This window comes from Cygnus atratus, chromosome 4 (assembly GCF_013377495.2).
Source record: "Cygnus atratus isolate AKBS03 ecotype Queensland, Australia chromosome 4, CAtr_DNAZoo_HiC_assembly, whole genome shotgun sequence".
NCBI lineage: Eukaryota > Metazoa > Chordata > Aves > Anseriformes > Anatidae > Cygnus > Cygnus atratus.
In genome coordinates this window covers 52275390-52288977 of record NC_066365.1, presented here as the reverse complement: position 1 = coordinate 52288977, position 13588 = coordinate 52275390, and the positions used below count along the sequence as shown (strand labels likewise).

At 37.7% G+C, this 13588-nt stretch overlaps 1 protein-coding gene across 1 annotated transcript in view; it reads left to right on the top strand.

Moving 5' to 3' along the window:
• Positions 1–13383, top strand: part of GRXCR1 (glutaredoxin and cysteine rich domain containing 1) — a 39327-nt gene extending 25944 nt beyond the window's left edge. Inside the window, exons 2-4 of the mRNA XM_035552704.1 lie at positions 1384–1623; positions 9495–9560; positions 13204–13383. Of these exons, the coding sequence (XP_035408597.1) occupies positions 1384–1623; positions 9495–9560; positions 13204–13383 (486 nt within the window). The remainder of the gene's footprint in view (positions 1–1383; positions 1624–9494; positions 9561–13203) is intronic.
• The last annotated feature ends 205 nt before the right edge of the window (positions 13384–13588 follow it).

Genomic DNA, 13588 nt, shown 5'->3' with positions numbered 1-13588 from the left:
GTAGACATCTTTTTAAATAGAATATGTTTTTAAAGAGACATTTTTCTTCAATTTAAATAGTAAGATAAATCATGACCTCATTATTTGACAAAATCTCCAATGGCTTCCACACGGTTTTGTCTTTACAATTATTGCATGACATAGTTCAAAAGTATCCATACACCCATCAAGCTTTGCTTTGCATAGATTGCTACAGTGCATTATAGGTATATTTACTTATTATTTTCTGACTTGTGGTTTTACTCCTGGAATAGCACTGAAATAATGAAATTTCCTTTGCAATATACTATAGATAACTCAAAAACCTTGGAAATGTCTTACTAACTTTTAGAAAAGCAAGGATTTTAGCTCTTTATTGGTACAGAGTGTCTTTGATTAGAGCAAAGATTCTCAGGCTTTTTTAAAATGTACTAGTCTCTCTTGGACAAAATAACCCCTGTAGTATTTACATTCCATAGTTTTCTTCATCATAGAAATGAAATATGAGGTATAAACTTATACCTATGAAGAATTGGCCTGCATTGTAACTTATTACAGCCAATGGAACTGTGTCCCCTAACTACAGTGGGCTTTGATTTGGAGACTGAATACACACAAAATGTACTTTTTAATGTTGGCTGGATTTTAGAATGATATAACTTGGGTCCCCACTAAAAAATTAGTGATAAATCTGTCCCCTCTCCAATCATGATCTAGCTCAGCATGGAGATAAAATATTCTATGTCAGTGTTGGTTCATGGATGTGATGGAGCTTTTAGCTTTAGCTCTTGTCCTTGCTGAAAGGAGGCTGTTAACACCTTAGCTATCAAGTCTGGACTTCATCTGGATACTACCAGACTGTGTTTGTATAAACAAACAGGAGTCACTGTTGTAACAGAATCAGGCAGTTTTAAAAACAGTGGGGAGCCCTGCATTCAAGTTTCTATTGTTTCTTTGTAGAATTTGTGCTTTTGCAAATGAAATGGGTTTAACCCAAAGCATTGTGTCTTACGGCTTGGGGAAGGTTGGTGAATCTGTGTCCACTACAACAACAAAAGAGTAATGACTTATTCAAATTTGGAAGCCCACCAGTTCTAAAATATGTCTGTTTCTTGAAAATGTTGTGCTTGATTAACTATCTCCAAAGCTTTCCAAAAGAAGTAAAGTTGCACCTTACTTTGATAAGCAGTTTAAATTGCCTTAAGGTGGTGATTACAAACAGTTCCTCACACTCCATCTTTACATTTCAAAAAAGTACAGAAAAGATTGTGTTTCTCTTTTTTGCTTAAACAATATTTTTAATGAAATTGTTCAATATTTGGATGTTATTACAGCAGCCAGAAAAAAAATAAACTGTTAACACATCATATACTGCAATTGGAACTTATTTTTTTTCTTTTCCAGGTGTCATCAGTGCCAGAATTTGGCCGTATAATAATTTATACAACCAGTCTTCGTGTGGTGAGAACCACCTTTGAAAGATGTGAACTGGTTAGAAAGATCTTTCAAAACCACAGAGTTAAATTTGAAGAAAAAAATATTGCTCTCAACAGTGATTACGGAAAAGAACTAGATGAGAGATGCAGGAGGGTGTGTGAAGTTCCCTCCCTCCCTGTTGTGTTTATTGATGGCCATTACCTTGGGGTAAGTAAAACATGAGACTATGAAGTCTGTAAGAATAGAAGAAAGTTATTATGTTTTTATGAAATTGTTTGCAATGCTGGAGTGATGGGAACAAAGACAGAGGCCCCTTTGTGGGATGTGTTGTACCCATCCACACTGGCAGGTTTGATGTAAAGACACAAAAGAGCTGGGGAGAGGCTTTCAGGAGGGGAGTAAGATGAAGTAATGCAATCTAAGTGATGCTGTGTTTCTAAGAAAAGAGTTCATCTTTGTAGTTGAAACCATGGAAATCTAGAGAAATAGATTTTTTTTTCCTCATGAAAACTTGGGTATATTATTGACCCAGGAAAATTAACACAGAAAACATACCTGTCATTTAGAAATAACTGTTGAATATGAGAATGTCTAACAGCTTGGAGCTTAAGAGCTTAAACATGCACTGAATTTTATATAATGTAGTCTGTATCAAGCAACTATAATCAATGGGTTTTAGGTACAGAATGGTTAATACTTAAAATCTAGCAATAAAAACAGCCTAACTCTGCTCTGTTGTGAGACATAACTCCAAGTAGAAAACTATAACTGAAATTTGTACGTTGGTACTTTGTGTCTAAAACTGCACCTTTGTATTAGGGATAACCTGTTCTTTAGAAATGTTTCTTTCATAAACTGAAAAATCAGAGTTTAAAAGCAAAAAAATCTGGAAAGCAACCAACAAAATAGGTTGGGAGCTCAGAAAAGGTATTTGTCTCAAGTGGTGAAGAACTAGCAATTAACACCAACTGCAAGATCATGATTTGTGGAGGCAAACTGTATTTAAACACAGCAGGGTTATTTTGTTGGTATTGCCCAATGCTTTCATTTTTATAAAAGATTTAAGTAATGGAATAAAATGCAATCAAAAAACAGCATACAATTGGTGCTGGGGCTGCAAAAATGCTCAAGCACGCATTCTTCCCTTCCTTTCGTGGCACTGGCAGGACTCTGCCAAACTCTTAATGCTATGCTTAAGGCTGGTTTCTCTGAGCAGTCCACTTCACCAGACAACACTAGTACTTGCAAAATGGACCATGCGCAGGGTATTAGCAGACAGAGAAATTTAGTTCACAGTAGAGACTGCTTTTATCAAATTCCTGAGACAGAGAGCTCTCCAACCAGCCAACAACAGAAGTCCTTCTTAGAAGAAAAGCTTGAAATTCACCAGGATTCAGACTAAGATTTGCTTACCTAACTGTCATATTAATAATAATAATAATAAAAAATAACAACACAATGAGTTATGACCAAGTCCAAGAAAATCTCACTGTGATCAATTTGTCAAAGCAAATCAGGTAAAATACTGAAATATATTGAATAAATTATTTGCTAAGCTCTAGCTGATGCCCAATTATAGTCACTTTGGTGTGATGGATGGCCCATAAATTCACTGCTGCTTCTTTTTTAGAAGATCATGGGAAACTTGTCTTTAACAGATGAGCAACAGTGTAACAAGCAATACAATTTTATTAAAACTATTTAATTATTTTATGAGATATTTAACAGACATATAGAAAGGAAGGAAAGTGAATTAGGAAGCTAGATAAATGTGGGAGAGATATCAAACTGTCAAACTACCTGCTGACACCAGTAGGTAAAAAGAAGAAAGAATTTAGTGTTCTGGTCTACACACATTTATTACAGCATGGAAACTCCATTCATATTATTTAAGACAAGAAAAAGTACCTGTTGATCTGGTAAAAAACAAAATAGGCCAAAATCAAATCACTGAGGAAGAGCAATAAGTTGGAGGGCAGTTTACATATCAGGAAGGTTACAAAAGTTTTACCAGTCTTTCAGGATCTGGCCATGAAGCAATCACTCCTCAGCTATTTCAATGCCTCCTGGATGTGACACCTTAAGAAGACAACTTGTCAGGGACTCACAGGGCAGCCTGTTGGCTGCCTCCTGCACTGGGCTTGTGTTTCAGCAAAATGTGATCGAGAACTCACATGGAATTTGGTCTCGTTGGTAACAGTGGACATTTCTGTAATGGCTTTTATGATAATTATATTCTGATATGCAAATGTAAAACAGAAATCCAGAAGCCTGGTGTGTCAGTAAATTAATCATGCAATATTTTCTCTCTCTCTTGCTCTCTCTTTTTAATTTTGAATATTTATTTCCTGGCAAATCCCTCCCTAAAGGAGATTGCATGTAGCAACACAAAAGAGAATCTATATTGAGCCAGGCACCTTTCAATGAGTCATAGGATAAAAAAACACCCTAATTAAAATATGAAGAGTTTTGAAAAGGGACAAGATTATTTTTAATGAGATAAATGTAACAAAAGCACCAGAACACAGCATATGTGCATGTGACATAGTACACGGTATTTGAGCTGCTCAGAAATCCTGACAGGGTTGCTAGAGTACTGCAAGCTGTGTGGATAAATCTTCACAATACTGTGGAATTTATCATTGCCTACACAGGGGGAATGAGACAAATCAGCTACTTGGGCAGAAGCAATAGAAAAATCATATTTAGTCCCTGTCAAGTAAAGTCCTGTGTGCTGCAGCACAGCAGGTTTTTTAATCTTCTCATTTCTTTCAGGATTGAATCATTGTATTTTTTGACACATGCTGTCTAAATATCAGTCTTTCAGGAAATTGCAGGTTCTTTCTGCAACATGCTACTTACCATCTGATTCCCCACCACCACCCCTCCCCCCAGTTTCACCTGAGGCTGTCTCCATCTCTCCATCTGAAATGGAATTATGCCATCTGCTGGGGCGCCAAAGCAGAATATAAAATAATTTCCAGAAAGCAGAAAGCAGAATGCAATGCAGGAAAAAAAAAAAAAAAAGGAGCATTCTCTTACTCATACAAAGGAACCCAGGATCGCTAGAGTTTTATGTTATCTAAAAGCCCACCTTACTGGAAAAGGGATGCACATTAAAAAGACAGAGCCATCCCTAATATACATATTAGCTCATTATAGATATTAATACGTAATGCATTATATTTTAAAAATACATTTGTTTATTTTTCACTTTAAGCATATGACCAAATTCCAGTATTCAGCTGCCTTTCACAGAATCACAGAATGGCTGAGGTTTGAAGGGACCTCTGAAGATCCTCTAGTCCAACCCCCCTGCCGAGCAGGATCACCTAGAGCACATTGCACAGGATGGAATCCAGGCGGGTTTTGAATATCTCCAGAGAAGGAGACTCCACAACCTCTCTGGGCAGCCTGTCTCAATGCTCTCTCACCCTCACAGTAAAGAAGTGAGCCCTCATATTCAGTTGGAACCTCCTGTGCTTCAGTTTGTGCCCATTGCCTCTTGTCCTGTCTCTGGGCACAACTGAAAAAAGACAGGCTTGACACCCTCCCCTCATATATTTATGCAGATTGATGAGGTCTCCCCTCAGTCTTCTCTTTTCTAGGCTAAACAGGCCCAGTTCTCTCATCCTGTCCTCGTACGACAGGTGCTCCAGTCCTTTAATCATCTTCATAGCCCTCCTCTGGACTCACTCCAGTAGTTCCATGTCCCTCTGGTACTGAGGAGCCCAGAACTGCACACAATACTCCAGGTGTGGCCTCATAAGGGCTGAGTAGAGGGGGAGGATCACCTGCCTTGACCTGCTGGCAACACTTTTGCTAATGCACCCCAGGATCCTGTTGCCCTTCTTGTCCACAAGGGCACACTGCTGGCTCATGGTCAGGCTGCTGTCCCCCAGGACTCCCAGGTCCCTCTCTGCAGAGCTCCACTCCAGCAAGCCAGCTCCCAGCCTGTACTGGTGCTTGGGGTTATTCCTCCCTAGGTGCAAGACCCTGTACTTGCCCTTGTTGAACTTCATGAGGTTCCTCTTGGCCCAGCCCTGCAGCCTATCCAGGTCCCTCTGAATGGCAGCACAGCCCTCTGGGGTGTCAGACATTCCTCCTTTCAAACTTATTCAAAACGTTTTCAAATATGTACATTTATTTTTTTCATGAAGAAACAACTTCCTACTTAGTCTACCCATCTGTAATGACTCTACAATGGCGTGAGTTTTACAGTCAAAATATTTTGACTCGTTGGTTATGACCATTTACTAAGAATGATAAAGCTATTTTCGTAATTAACTTTAGAAAATACCTGTGTAAAGTATATTTCTTTATGAAAATATTAGCAGTTTCCTTTTTGCCTTTTTCCAGTGGTCATTTATGATTAGTAGCTCTCAATTGCCTCATTGTTTTGCTAGAGTAAACACATTTTCCTGACTTTCACTTGATGGGGTAAATATGGCTCTGTGGCAATAAAGTTATGATATAATTATTGCATTCACTCATCTGCTTCCTCTGTTTTGCAGTTTAACATTTCAGGAACAGCAGGGTTTAATTGCATGTCCTCTTAATACAAAATCTGATAGCTCTTTGCATATCAAATCTAACTTTTCTTATGCTACAGTCACACTTTTCTCAGTTTATTGGCAGATTTCCAGGTGTTTAATCAAATTCTGTACGTGTCCACAACAGATACTTGGGTTTGTCTATTTCCTGCAAACCCAATTCTCTCACATGGTGGTCAAGGTTGGTTTCCAGCCCACTCTCATTTAACATTTCAGTGCTGTGTTAATTTCTCTTTGAATGTAGGGAATGAAGCAAAAGAGAGGCTGTTTCCCCAAATCAGCAGGCAGTCTAGTACAGCCAAATGCAGAACATTTGCATACAAATGCGTACATCTACATGCATTCCTTGATGAGGAATTGCATCACGAAAATGGTAACAGGTTACATTTATGATGGATTATCAACAAGCTGGTTCAATAACAAGACAGAGCTGGAGCAGTAGGAAATTTACTGGGCTTGTCCTAGTTCTGCAGATAGTGGGACCATGCCTGAAATATGATGCTAATTACTAAATATCTCAAGGGAAAATTGGGAAATATTTTGAAGCAAAAAAAAAGTTTAGAAAACCTGTTGAATTATTTAGCAAAGTCTGTAGCATTTGATTTTCAAAAGAAATCTTCTCCTGCACCATGGCTGTGAGATATTTAAGAGCTATTAACTATTTAAGCTGGCAGATAAAGCATTAACAGGCTGGTGCTTCAAACCTTTACCTGGTTAACAAAATGTTTGTTTGGAGGGACAGATTCTTAACTGTTTCACATCCCTTTGTGGGTAATTGTGGACTGAGCACAATCTAAGAATAAAAAGAAAGGTGTCACTTTCTGGTCAGAAAGCAACTATTGGAAATATTTAACAGGTGCTTTCATTACTGTATTAATTGCAGGCACTGAGAATTAAGATTCACAGATCCAAAGAGTAGATTAACCTCTGCAAAATATCTTTTATTCAAATTTCACTTGAGGCAGACATTAATCACAGAAGACATACTGAAACACTTAAAAATGTTGATAGACATTTAGAACTTTGGTTTTTAATTTTAAAGCTATAATAATAAGACTTTCCACTTTGGAAATAACACAGCTAGCTGATGAATGTCATCTGAAATATAAATCCTTTGAAATATCAATCTGTAATGGGAAACCTGTCAGATTTTTAATTACAGGGCTGCAAAAGCCAGTCAGCATTACAGTACAGTACCATTGTATCACAGACCAGAAGTCACAGGCATGCTTTTTGCCAGCTGTTGCCACGGAGAACAGATCCCTGTCTAAATGAGGGCAAATCAGGGTTTGTCCAGATTAGGGAATTTGCAGTGCCACAATTACATCAATAAAGCTCCAAATACTTAAAGTTTTTTGCCTAGCACAGGCAGTGCAAGCTCTGTCTTAAGCCACTGCAGAGCATTCGAGCCCAGAGCTAATACCCTGCGGTTCTTGGCAAACCCTTGCTTTGTTGTGCCAGTCACTCCTGTTGCCCATTCTATGTGAAAATAGAGAAAAATTAGAGGGCAAGTGTGAAGGAGGCTGGTCGACTGCTAAAAGCTTCTCTGCTGGGGACTCAGAGGGCTGTGATGGATATGTTGAAGCTGGTATACACTGTGCCCATGATATATAATAGATTTCAATAGAGGAAGATTCAGCATAAGCAATGCTAGCTGATCTGAGATCTGAGTCTCCTGTCATCTTCCACAAAATTAAACACAAATAATTAACTTGCAAATACTTTTTTTTTTTTAATCTCTTTGAAAGTGTAGCACTGAAGGAGTAGCATTCACTGCAGAAGTTGCACTCACATCCACTAAAATATTAATACCTTGCTTTTTAACAGAAATGCAATGCTGTGATTACAAGCATCTCTGAATAAGAAACGTGAACATGGTAAAGAAGTCAGCAAGGGACCTATTTAGTATAACATCATACACAGAGTCAAAAGTGTTTTTCTTTGTAGAGAGCCACAGCTAAAAGACTTTGCAGAGGGAAACCAACCTCACTAGGGTGTCATGCAAAATCCCTTGCAATATTTCTGTGCCCCTTGGCTGATTTTTGTATTACATACTGAAGTGGTTCTGTACCCTGTGCTCAGCTATTAGTAGAGCTGTGGGCTTCTTCCCTTCTCCCTGCTGTGCACCTTGATAAAAGCTCCATCTGAACACTAGCTGTGTGTGTGTGTTGGGTCCCTGAGTCCCTCTGGGGTTGGTCTGTGACCATGGCTTTCCAAGACAAAAAAGGGATACTGGAAAGATGATGCAGCATGGGAAGTCTCTAGCAAGGCACTAGTCCGACACTAGCACATACGTTACTGACGTATATGCTCCCCGGCATCCCTTCCTGTACCTCCACGTAATGGGGAGAATGGTGCTGGTGAGGAGCAAGAGGTGAGAGCCCCTCAGGGCCCTGCAGATGACCATGGTGAGCTCATAGTAATGGTAAGTCTTCGTTGTTTGCCAGCATTCCACCTCTAGCATCCCACCACACCTCCCAGTTCATGTGAGGTCTACAAAAGATGAATTTTAGCAGTCTGGGCATTCAGAGACCTGAAAAATGGGACAATGAGATGTCATGAACCCACCACTTGTGGCCAATTTCCCACAGTAGCGAGTAAGCACAAGACAGTGAGGTGGGAACATAGGTCTTATCTGAGCTCTGCTGTGAGCTGGCTTCATGACTGTGCAATTCCCTCTGTGTATGCCTCAGTTTCCTTACCTTTTGTCAATTTCTTCTAAACTGATTAAAAGTGTTTGTAAGTATTCAGTAATATTTAGTACTCAGTATATTTGGCTATATAACTGAAGCGTAAGCATTCAAATATGTCCCTCTAATTGCAGAGGGAGGAGAAATTAAATTAATTAAAGAAAAGGGAAAAAGAGATTTACATCATCTTTGACATTTTTGTTTCGTCTGCAATAATCTCTCAGCCTTTACTTTCAGAGGGAAAAAAGAACTACTTCAGTGCTGTCTTGGTTCAGATCACAGAACCCCTCAGAGGCCTAATATACTCAGACGAAATTATTATTATTCATTGTTGTGTCTGACTTTAATGTTGTTATGGTATTTTCATTACTCTTTTTCTCCTTCTGTTATACATTAGGCATATTATATCTTAATTCAATGCTCAACTGCTATAATACTTGAAATAAAATTTCCTCCTCTCATTTAGTTGCAGTGTCTGATGTGTTTTATATTTATATAATTATAATTTTTGACATAGTAGCTAGACATATTTTTTATTCTGTCAGGAACCACACCCTGTAAAATAAAGTGAACACAACCAGAATTTCCAAGCCATGTCACCTTTTACGAAGGGGAAGTGCAATATGACACTTGGTAACTAACCTCAGACAGTTCTACCATAACAATGATTAGATTCTTCTTTCCTTCTAGCTTTCCTAAGGTTGACCTAATTACAAAATGCTTAATGTGAGTCAAATTTGTCCTCAGCCTGTTTAAATTTTCAAGACCAAATCTTCTAATCGTCTTTGGCTTTTCATGTTAAACTGGCTGACCTTTTTCTTCTTCTTACTAATAGGGTGCTGAGAAAATTTTGCTAATGAATGAATCTGGGGAACTACAGGATCTCTTAACCAAAATTGAGGTAACTATTTCTGCAAATAATCATAGGGAACATACATTGAATACTTGCAATTGAGAACATTTTCCTGAATGGATTCTCTTTCTTTTGTTATTCTTTCTTCTTTATTCTTTCTTCTTTATTCTTTCTCTTTATTCTCTTTATTCTTCTTTTATTTGTCTTTATTCTATTCGTTATTCTTTCTTTTCTATTCTTTATTCTTTCTCCTCTATTCTTTCTTCTGTTATTCTTTCTTCTGTTATATAATGATCCCAAATGCTGGTTTGTTTTTTGCTCTTTGAATAAATGATATCTCAGTATCACAGCCTATTAAGTTTGAGAAAACTCGGTGATAACACGAAACCCAAATGTCCACCTATCTATATTTTCTCTTATTTGTCACAGCAAGAAAGGCAGGTAATTTTCACTTTCCTATAACTTTTGACAACACCTTTGATATTTAATCTTCACCATGTCCCAGAGGAGCCAAGCCTCTTGTGTGGATGCTGACCCACTTTCTGTGTGCCACAGTGAACATGCTGAGATGTTCATGCACATCTCCTGCATTCTGGTTAGACTTGAAAGTGGACATCTAGAAAATCTGGGCAAAAGTTGGAAGCTTTCAGTCACACCAATTTACACAAAATTACACAGACCTCATATTACAGATTATTATGCCTTTCTCCAGCTCTTGCTTTGCCTTGTTAGTTCAAGTACTTTGGGGCTTATTTGTCTTTAGTTTTGAACATTTGATATACTCTCCCTGAGGACACTCGGTCTCAGTGTAAGACTACTCCAACTGCTTTGCTCTAAGCTAGGATCTCTATTGGTTATCACTTTTCTGCTGCTCAAGGGACTACCTGTCTTCCTTTTGGTGGCGATATCAGTCATAATGTCTGGGTTATATGGATAGCTGTGGGGAAGAAATGTATTTAGAGTTATTATTTAGTTGTCTTGAAATCACTTGTAAACAAATTAAGATAACACATAGACTTAAGAAGTATGTAATTTCCACATTAAAAATAGATAACATGGATATGATATTTGTTAAAGACAATGATGAAGGAGTAAAAGAAAGCTGTATCTAGTTGATTTATCCCCAAGATTACATCTAAAAGGTTTCTTTTTCCCTGTGTTTAAACAAACTACAGCGTATGCTTCCCTAACATTCCTTCATAGTAGCTCTTTGTATACAATCTTATGTTGAGCTTTTCACTAAAAGAGAATCCTCTTTTTGGGGAAGCATGATTTCTCATAGCCAGTTTCTTTCCTAAACTCCTTCAAAAGTTACGGTCAGGTTGACCAAGGAATGTTCACCTCTGCTTTATTCCAGGTGTAGATTGGGCATTATCCAGTAAATTGAGGACTGCCTCATCTTTTTGGAGATATAAATGTCCCTTCGCAGTGCAGGTGTTACCTTCTGTATTTGTCTGCCCTGTTCTTTAACTCAGAAAAGCTTTCCGTGTCTTATTACTCAATGTATGTGGTTCTGTATAGAATACAGAAGAGTCTACTGGCCACATTAAATAGCTAACCAGAAACTATTAAACAAATGTATGCATAGGATGAATACATTCAGCATTACTGCTGTCTGACAGGTGACTGTCAAATGGGGACTAAAAGCTAAAACAACTGTGCATTGTTTCTTAGCTATCTTAGCTTTCTACATGAAAAGGTAGCTATTTATAAGCATAAGAAGTAATAATGAATTTAATGATTACAATAGTATCTTAAAATGTTGAGATTAATTACAATAATGTCCAATGAAGTAAACTTCCTTCTTAAATTATGAATGACACGTGCACTCCTGAGATAAAAGAGAACAAAAATATTACATTATATACTTCTAAACATTGTCCCTGGAGAAGTTAATAGTAAAAGGAGTTGTATGTCCAGTGAAGAAGAATTGCAAATTTATGAGCTACAGTACAAAACAAACAAATAAATAATAATAATAAAAAATCTGATAGTATTATACTGCATTTCTAGTTGTTTTGTCCCTCATAAAATTTCCCATATAAATTTGATCTTTGTTTTACAGATGTATATATCGCATAATCTGTTAGTCATGCTGTGTCTTCTGCTTACCTATAAGGATAAGCTAATGGACAAACATATCAAGCATATGGCAAGAAAGATTGATGGAAGTGTTTTGCAAATCTGTTAAGAAAAAATCTATCATCTTAAGAGAGATTTGCACTGCAGCTGCTGTGCACCAGCCCAAATGCTGTTGTATCAACAGTACTGACAAGTGAAATAAGTAGGAAGCTACTTCTACATTACAATAAAGATTCAGAACAGAAAGATACACCAACATGGCAGCAGCAGCAAGACTGTTGCATCATGCCTTTGTGACTGCCTCAGTACAACAAACCATGAACCCTGCTGGGACATACTGTGCACTTTGAAATCTGCATTTCACCTAATCAGACCCATGTGAAAATAAGTTTTTGTAGATTGTGAGTCAGATTTTCCGCTACATCAAACTGACATGGACTTCAAGGCAGCTGAAATGACTTATGTCAGCTAAGACTCTTTCCTTTCATCTTATGCTCTACATTTTTTGTATGTTCATCTAAATTGTCAATAGATGAATGCTGTTTTTACTAGCTTTGCAGCAATCTCTTCAGTTTTCTCAATGATGCTAAAAAAAAGGGCTATGTTAGTTCTATGTATTTTAGTATACTTTGGTAATAATTTTTGACTAATATTTTCAGTGGTGTATGATTCCTCAGAGTAACACTAACAGGAATTTTATGGATTACTCTTCTTCCTTTATAAATAAATCTATAAAGTCTTTACTCAACAGTACAATATTAAACCTAAATATCTGTGCTGTGGTAAGTACTGGTCTACTTTTCATTTATCTGGTACAGAACTTTCAAGCAATCACTAAATAAATTAGCAGTATTTTCAGTAACTGTAACTTAAAAATGTCTTCAAAATCTCTTCCTGTGTTCTCAATCATCTTTAATCCATCACAAAGTATAGTAAAACTACTGTTTTACTCATGAAATAAGAAAATTGAGGGAGCCCAAGTCTTGTCTGCAGCAGTTTTCTCCAGGTATAACTGCTGAATGTTAATGATCTTTCTCTTTTCTACTTAAAGCTTCAGCATTCTACACCCATGAATTTGAATACATCACTTATTTCCTAAAGCACTCCTTGTCAGAAGCTATGAATTGCTTTTTTTTTTTTGATATGATCAGCTCTAACTGTAATAGGAACAACATATTCAGCATGAGCATGTGCAAATGATAAAAGTCCTCACATCTTAACATATGACATAGAAAAATATAACATCAGCATAAACTGCCTGGAGTTCAGAATCAGTCAATTGCAATACCTATTAGAATTGATCTAGGTCTAAGACTACATCAGAGCAAGCCATCACTTAGCCAGCTTTTTTGACAACTATCAGCACAGGCTTCTGAGGTGTAATGCGACTGATGATCCCACAGTGAGCATCTCTAACCATTGCACGTGGGTCTGTATAGAGGCAGACGTATGGGTCTTCTGTGGTGGTATACCTTGGGATGGGGAAGTGGATGTTTCTCATGACAGAAACCAAAATGTGTTTCTGAGAAGCAGTCCTGGAATCTTCTTTGTCCTAGAGATACAGCTGTTGAGAAGGTAACATTGTGATCTTTCTTTCTTCTTTGAGCAGAGAGTCCAGCACCCTCATGAGTGCCTCTCTTGCGGGGGCTTTGGATTCCTTCCGTGTTCAGTGTGCCATGGGAGCAAGATGTCTGTGTTTCGGAACTGCTTTACGGACTCATTCAAAGCCCTCAAGTGTACTGCTTGCAATGAGAATGGGCTGCAGCGCTGCAGGAGCTGTGCAGGCTAAGAATGGCATCTCCACATGTGCAACCCCATTTTATTGTACTGCAGCAGTTTGTAATATGATTTTTTAAAAATGAATCTGTTTATCTAATTCAGTCAATAAAAATCAGTTTATAGTATACTTCTGCTGGTTTGATCATTGGAGCCATCTAAACATGACCATATCGTGAATCTTGAAGAGTATGTTTCTACAGTCTTTATAGAGAGAT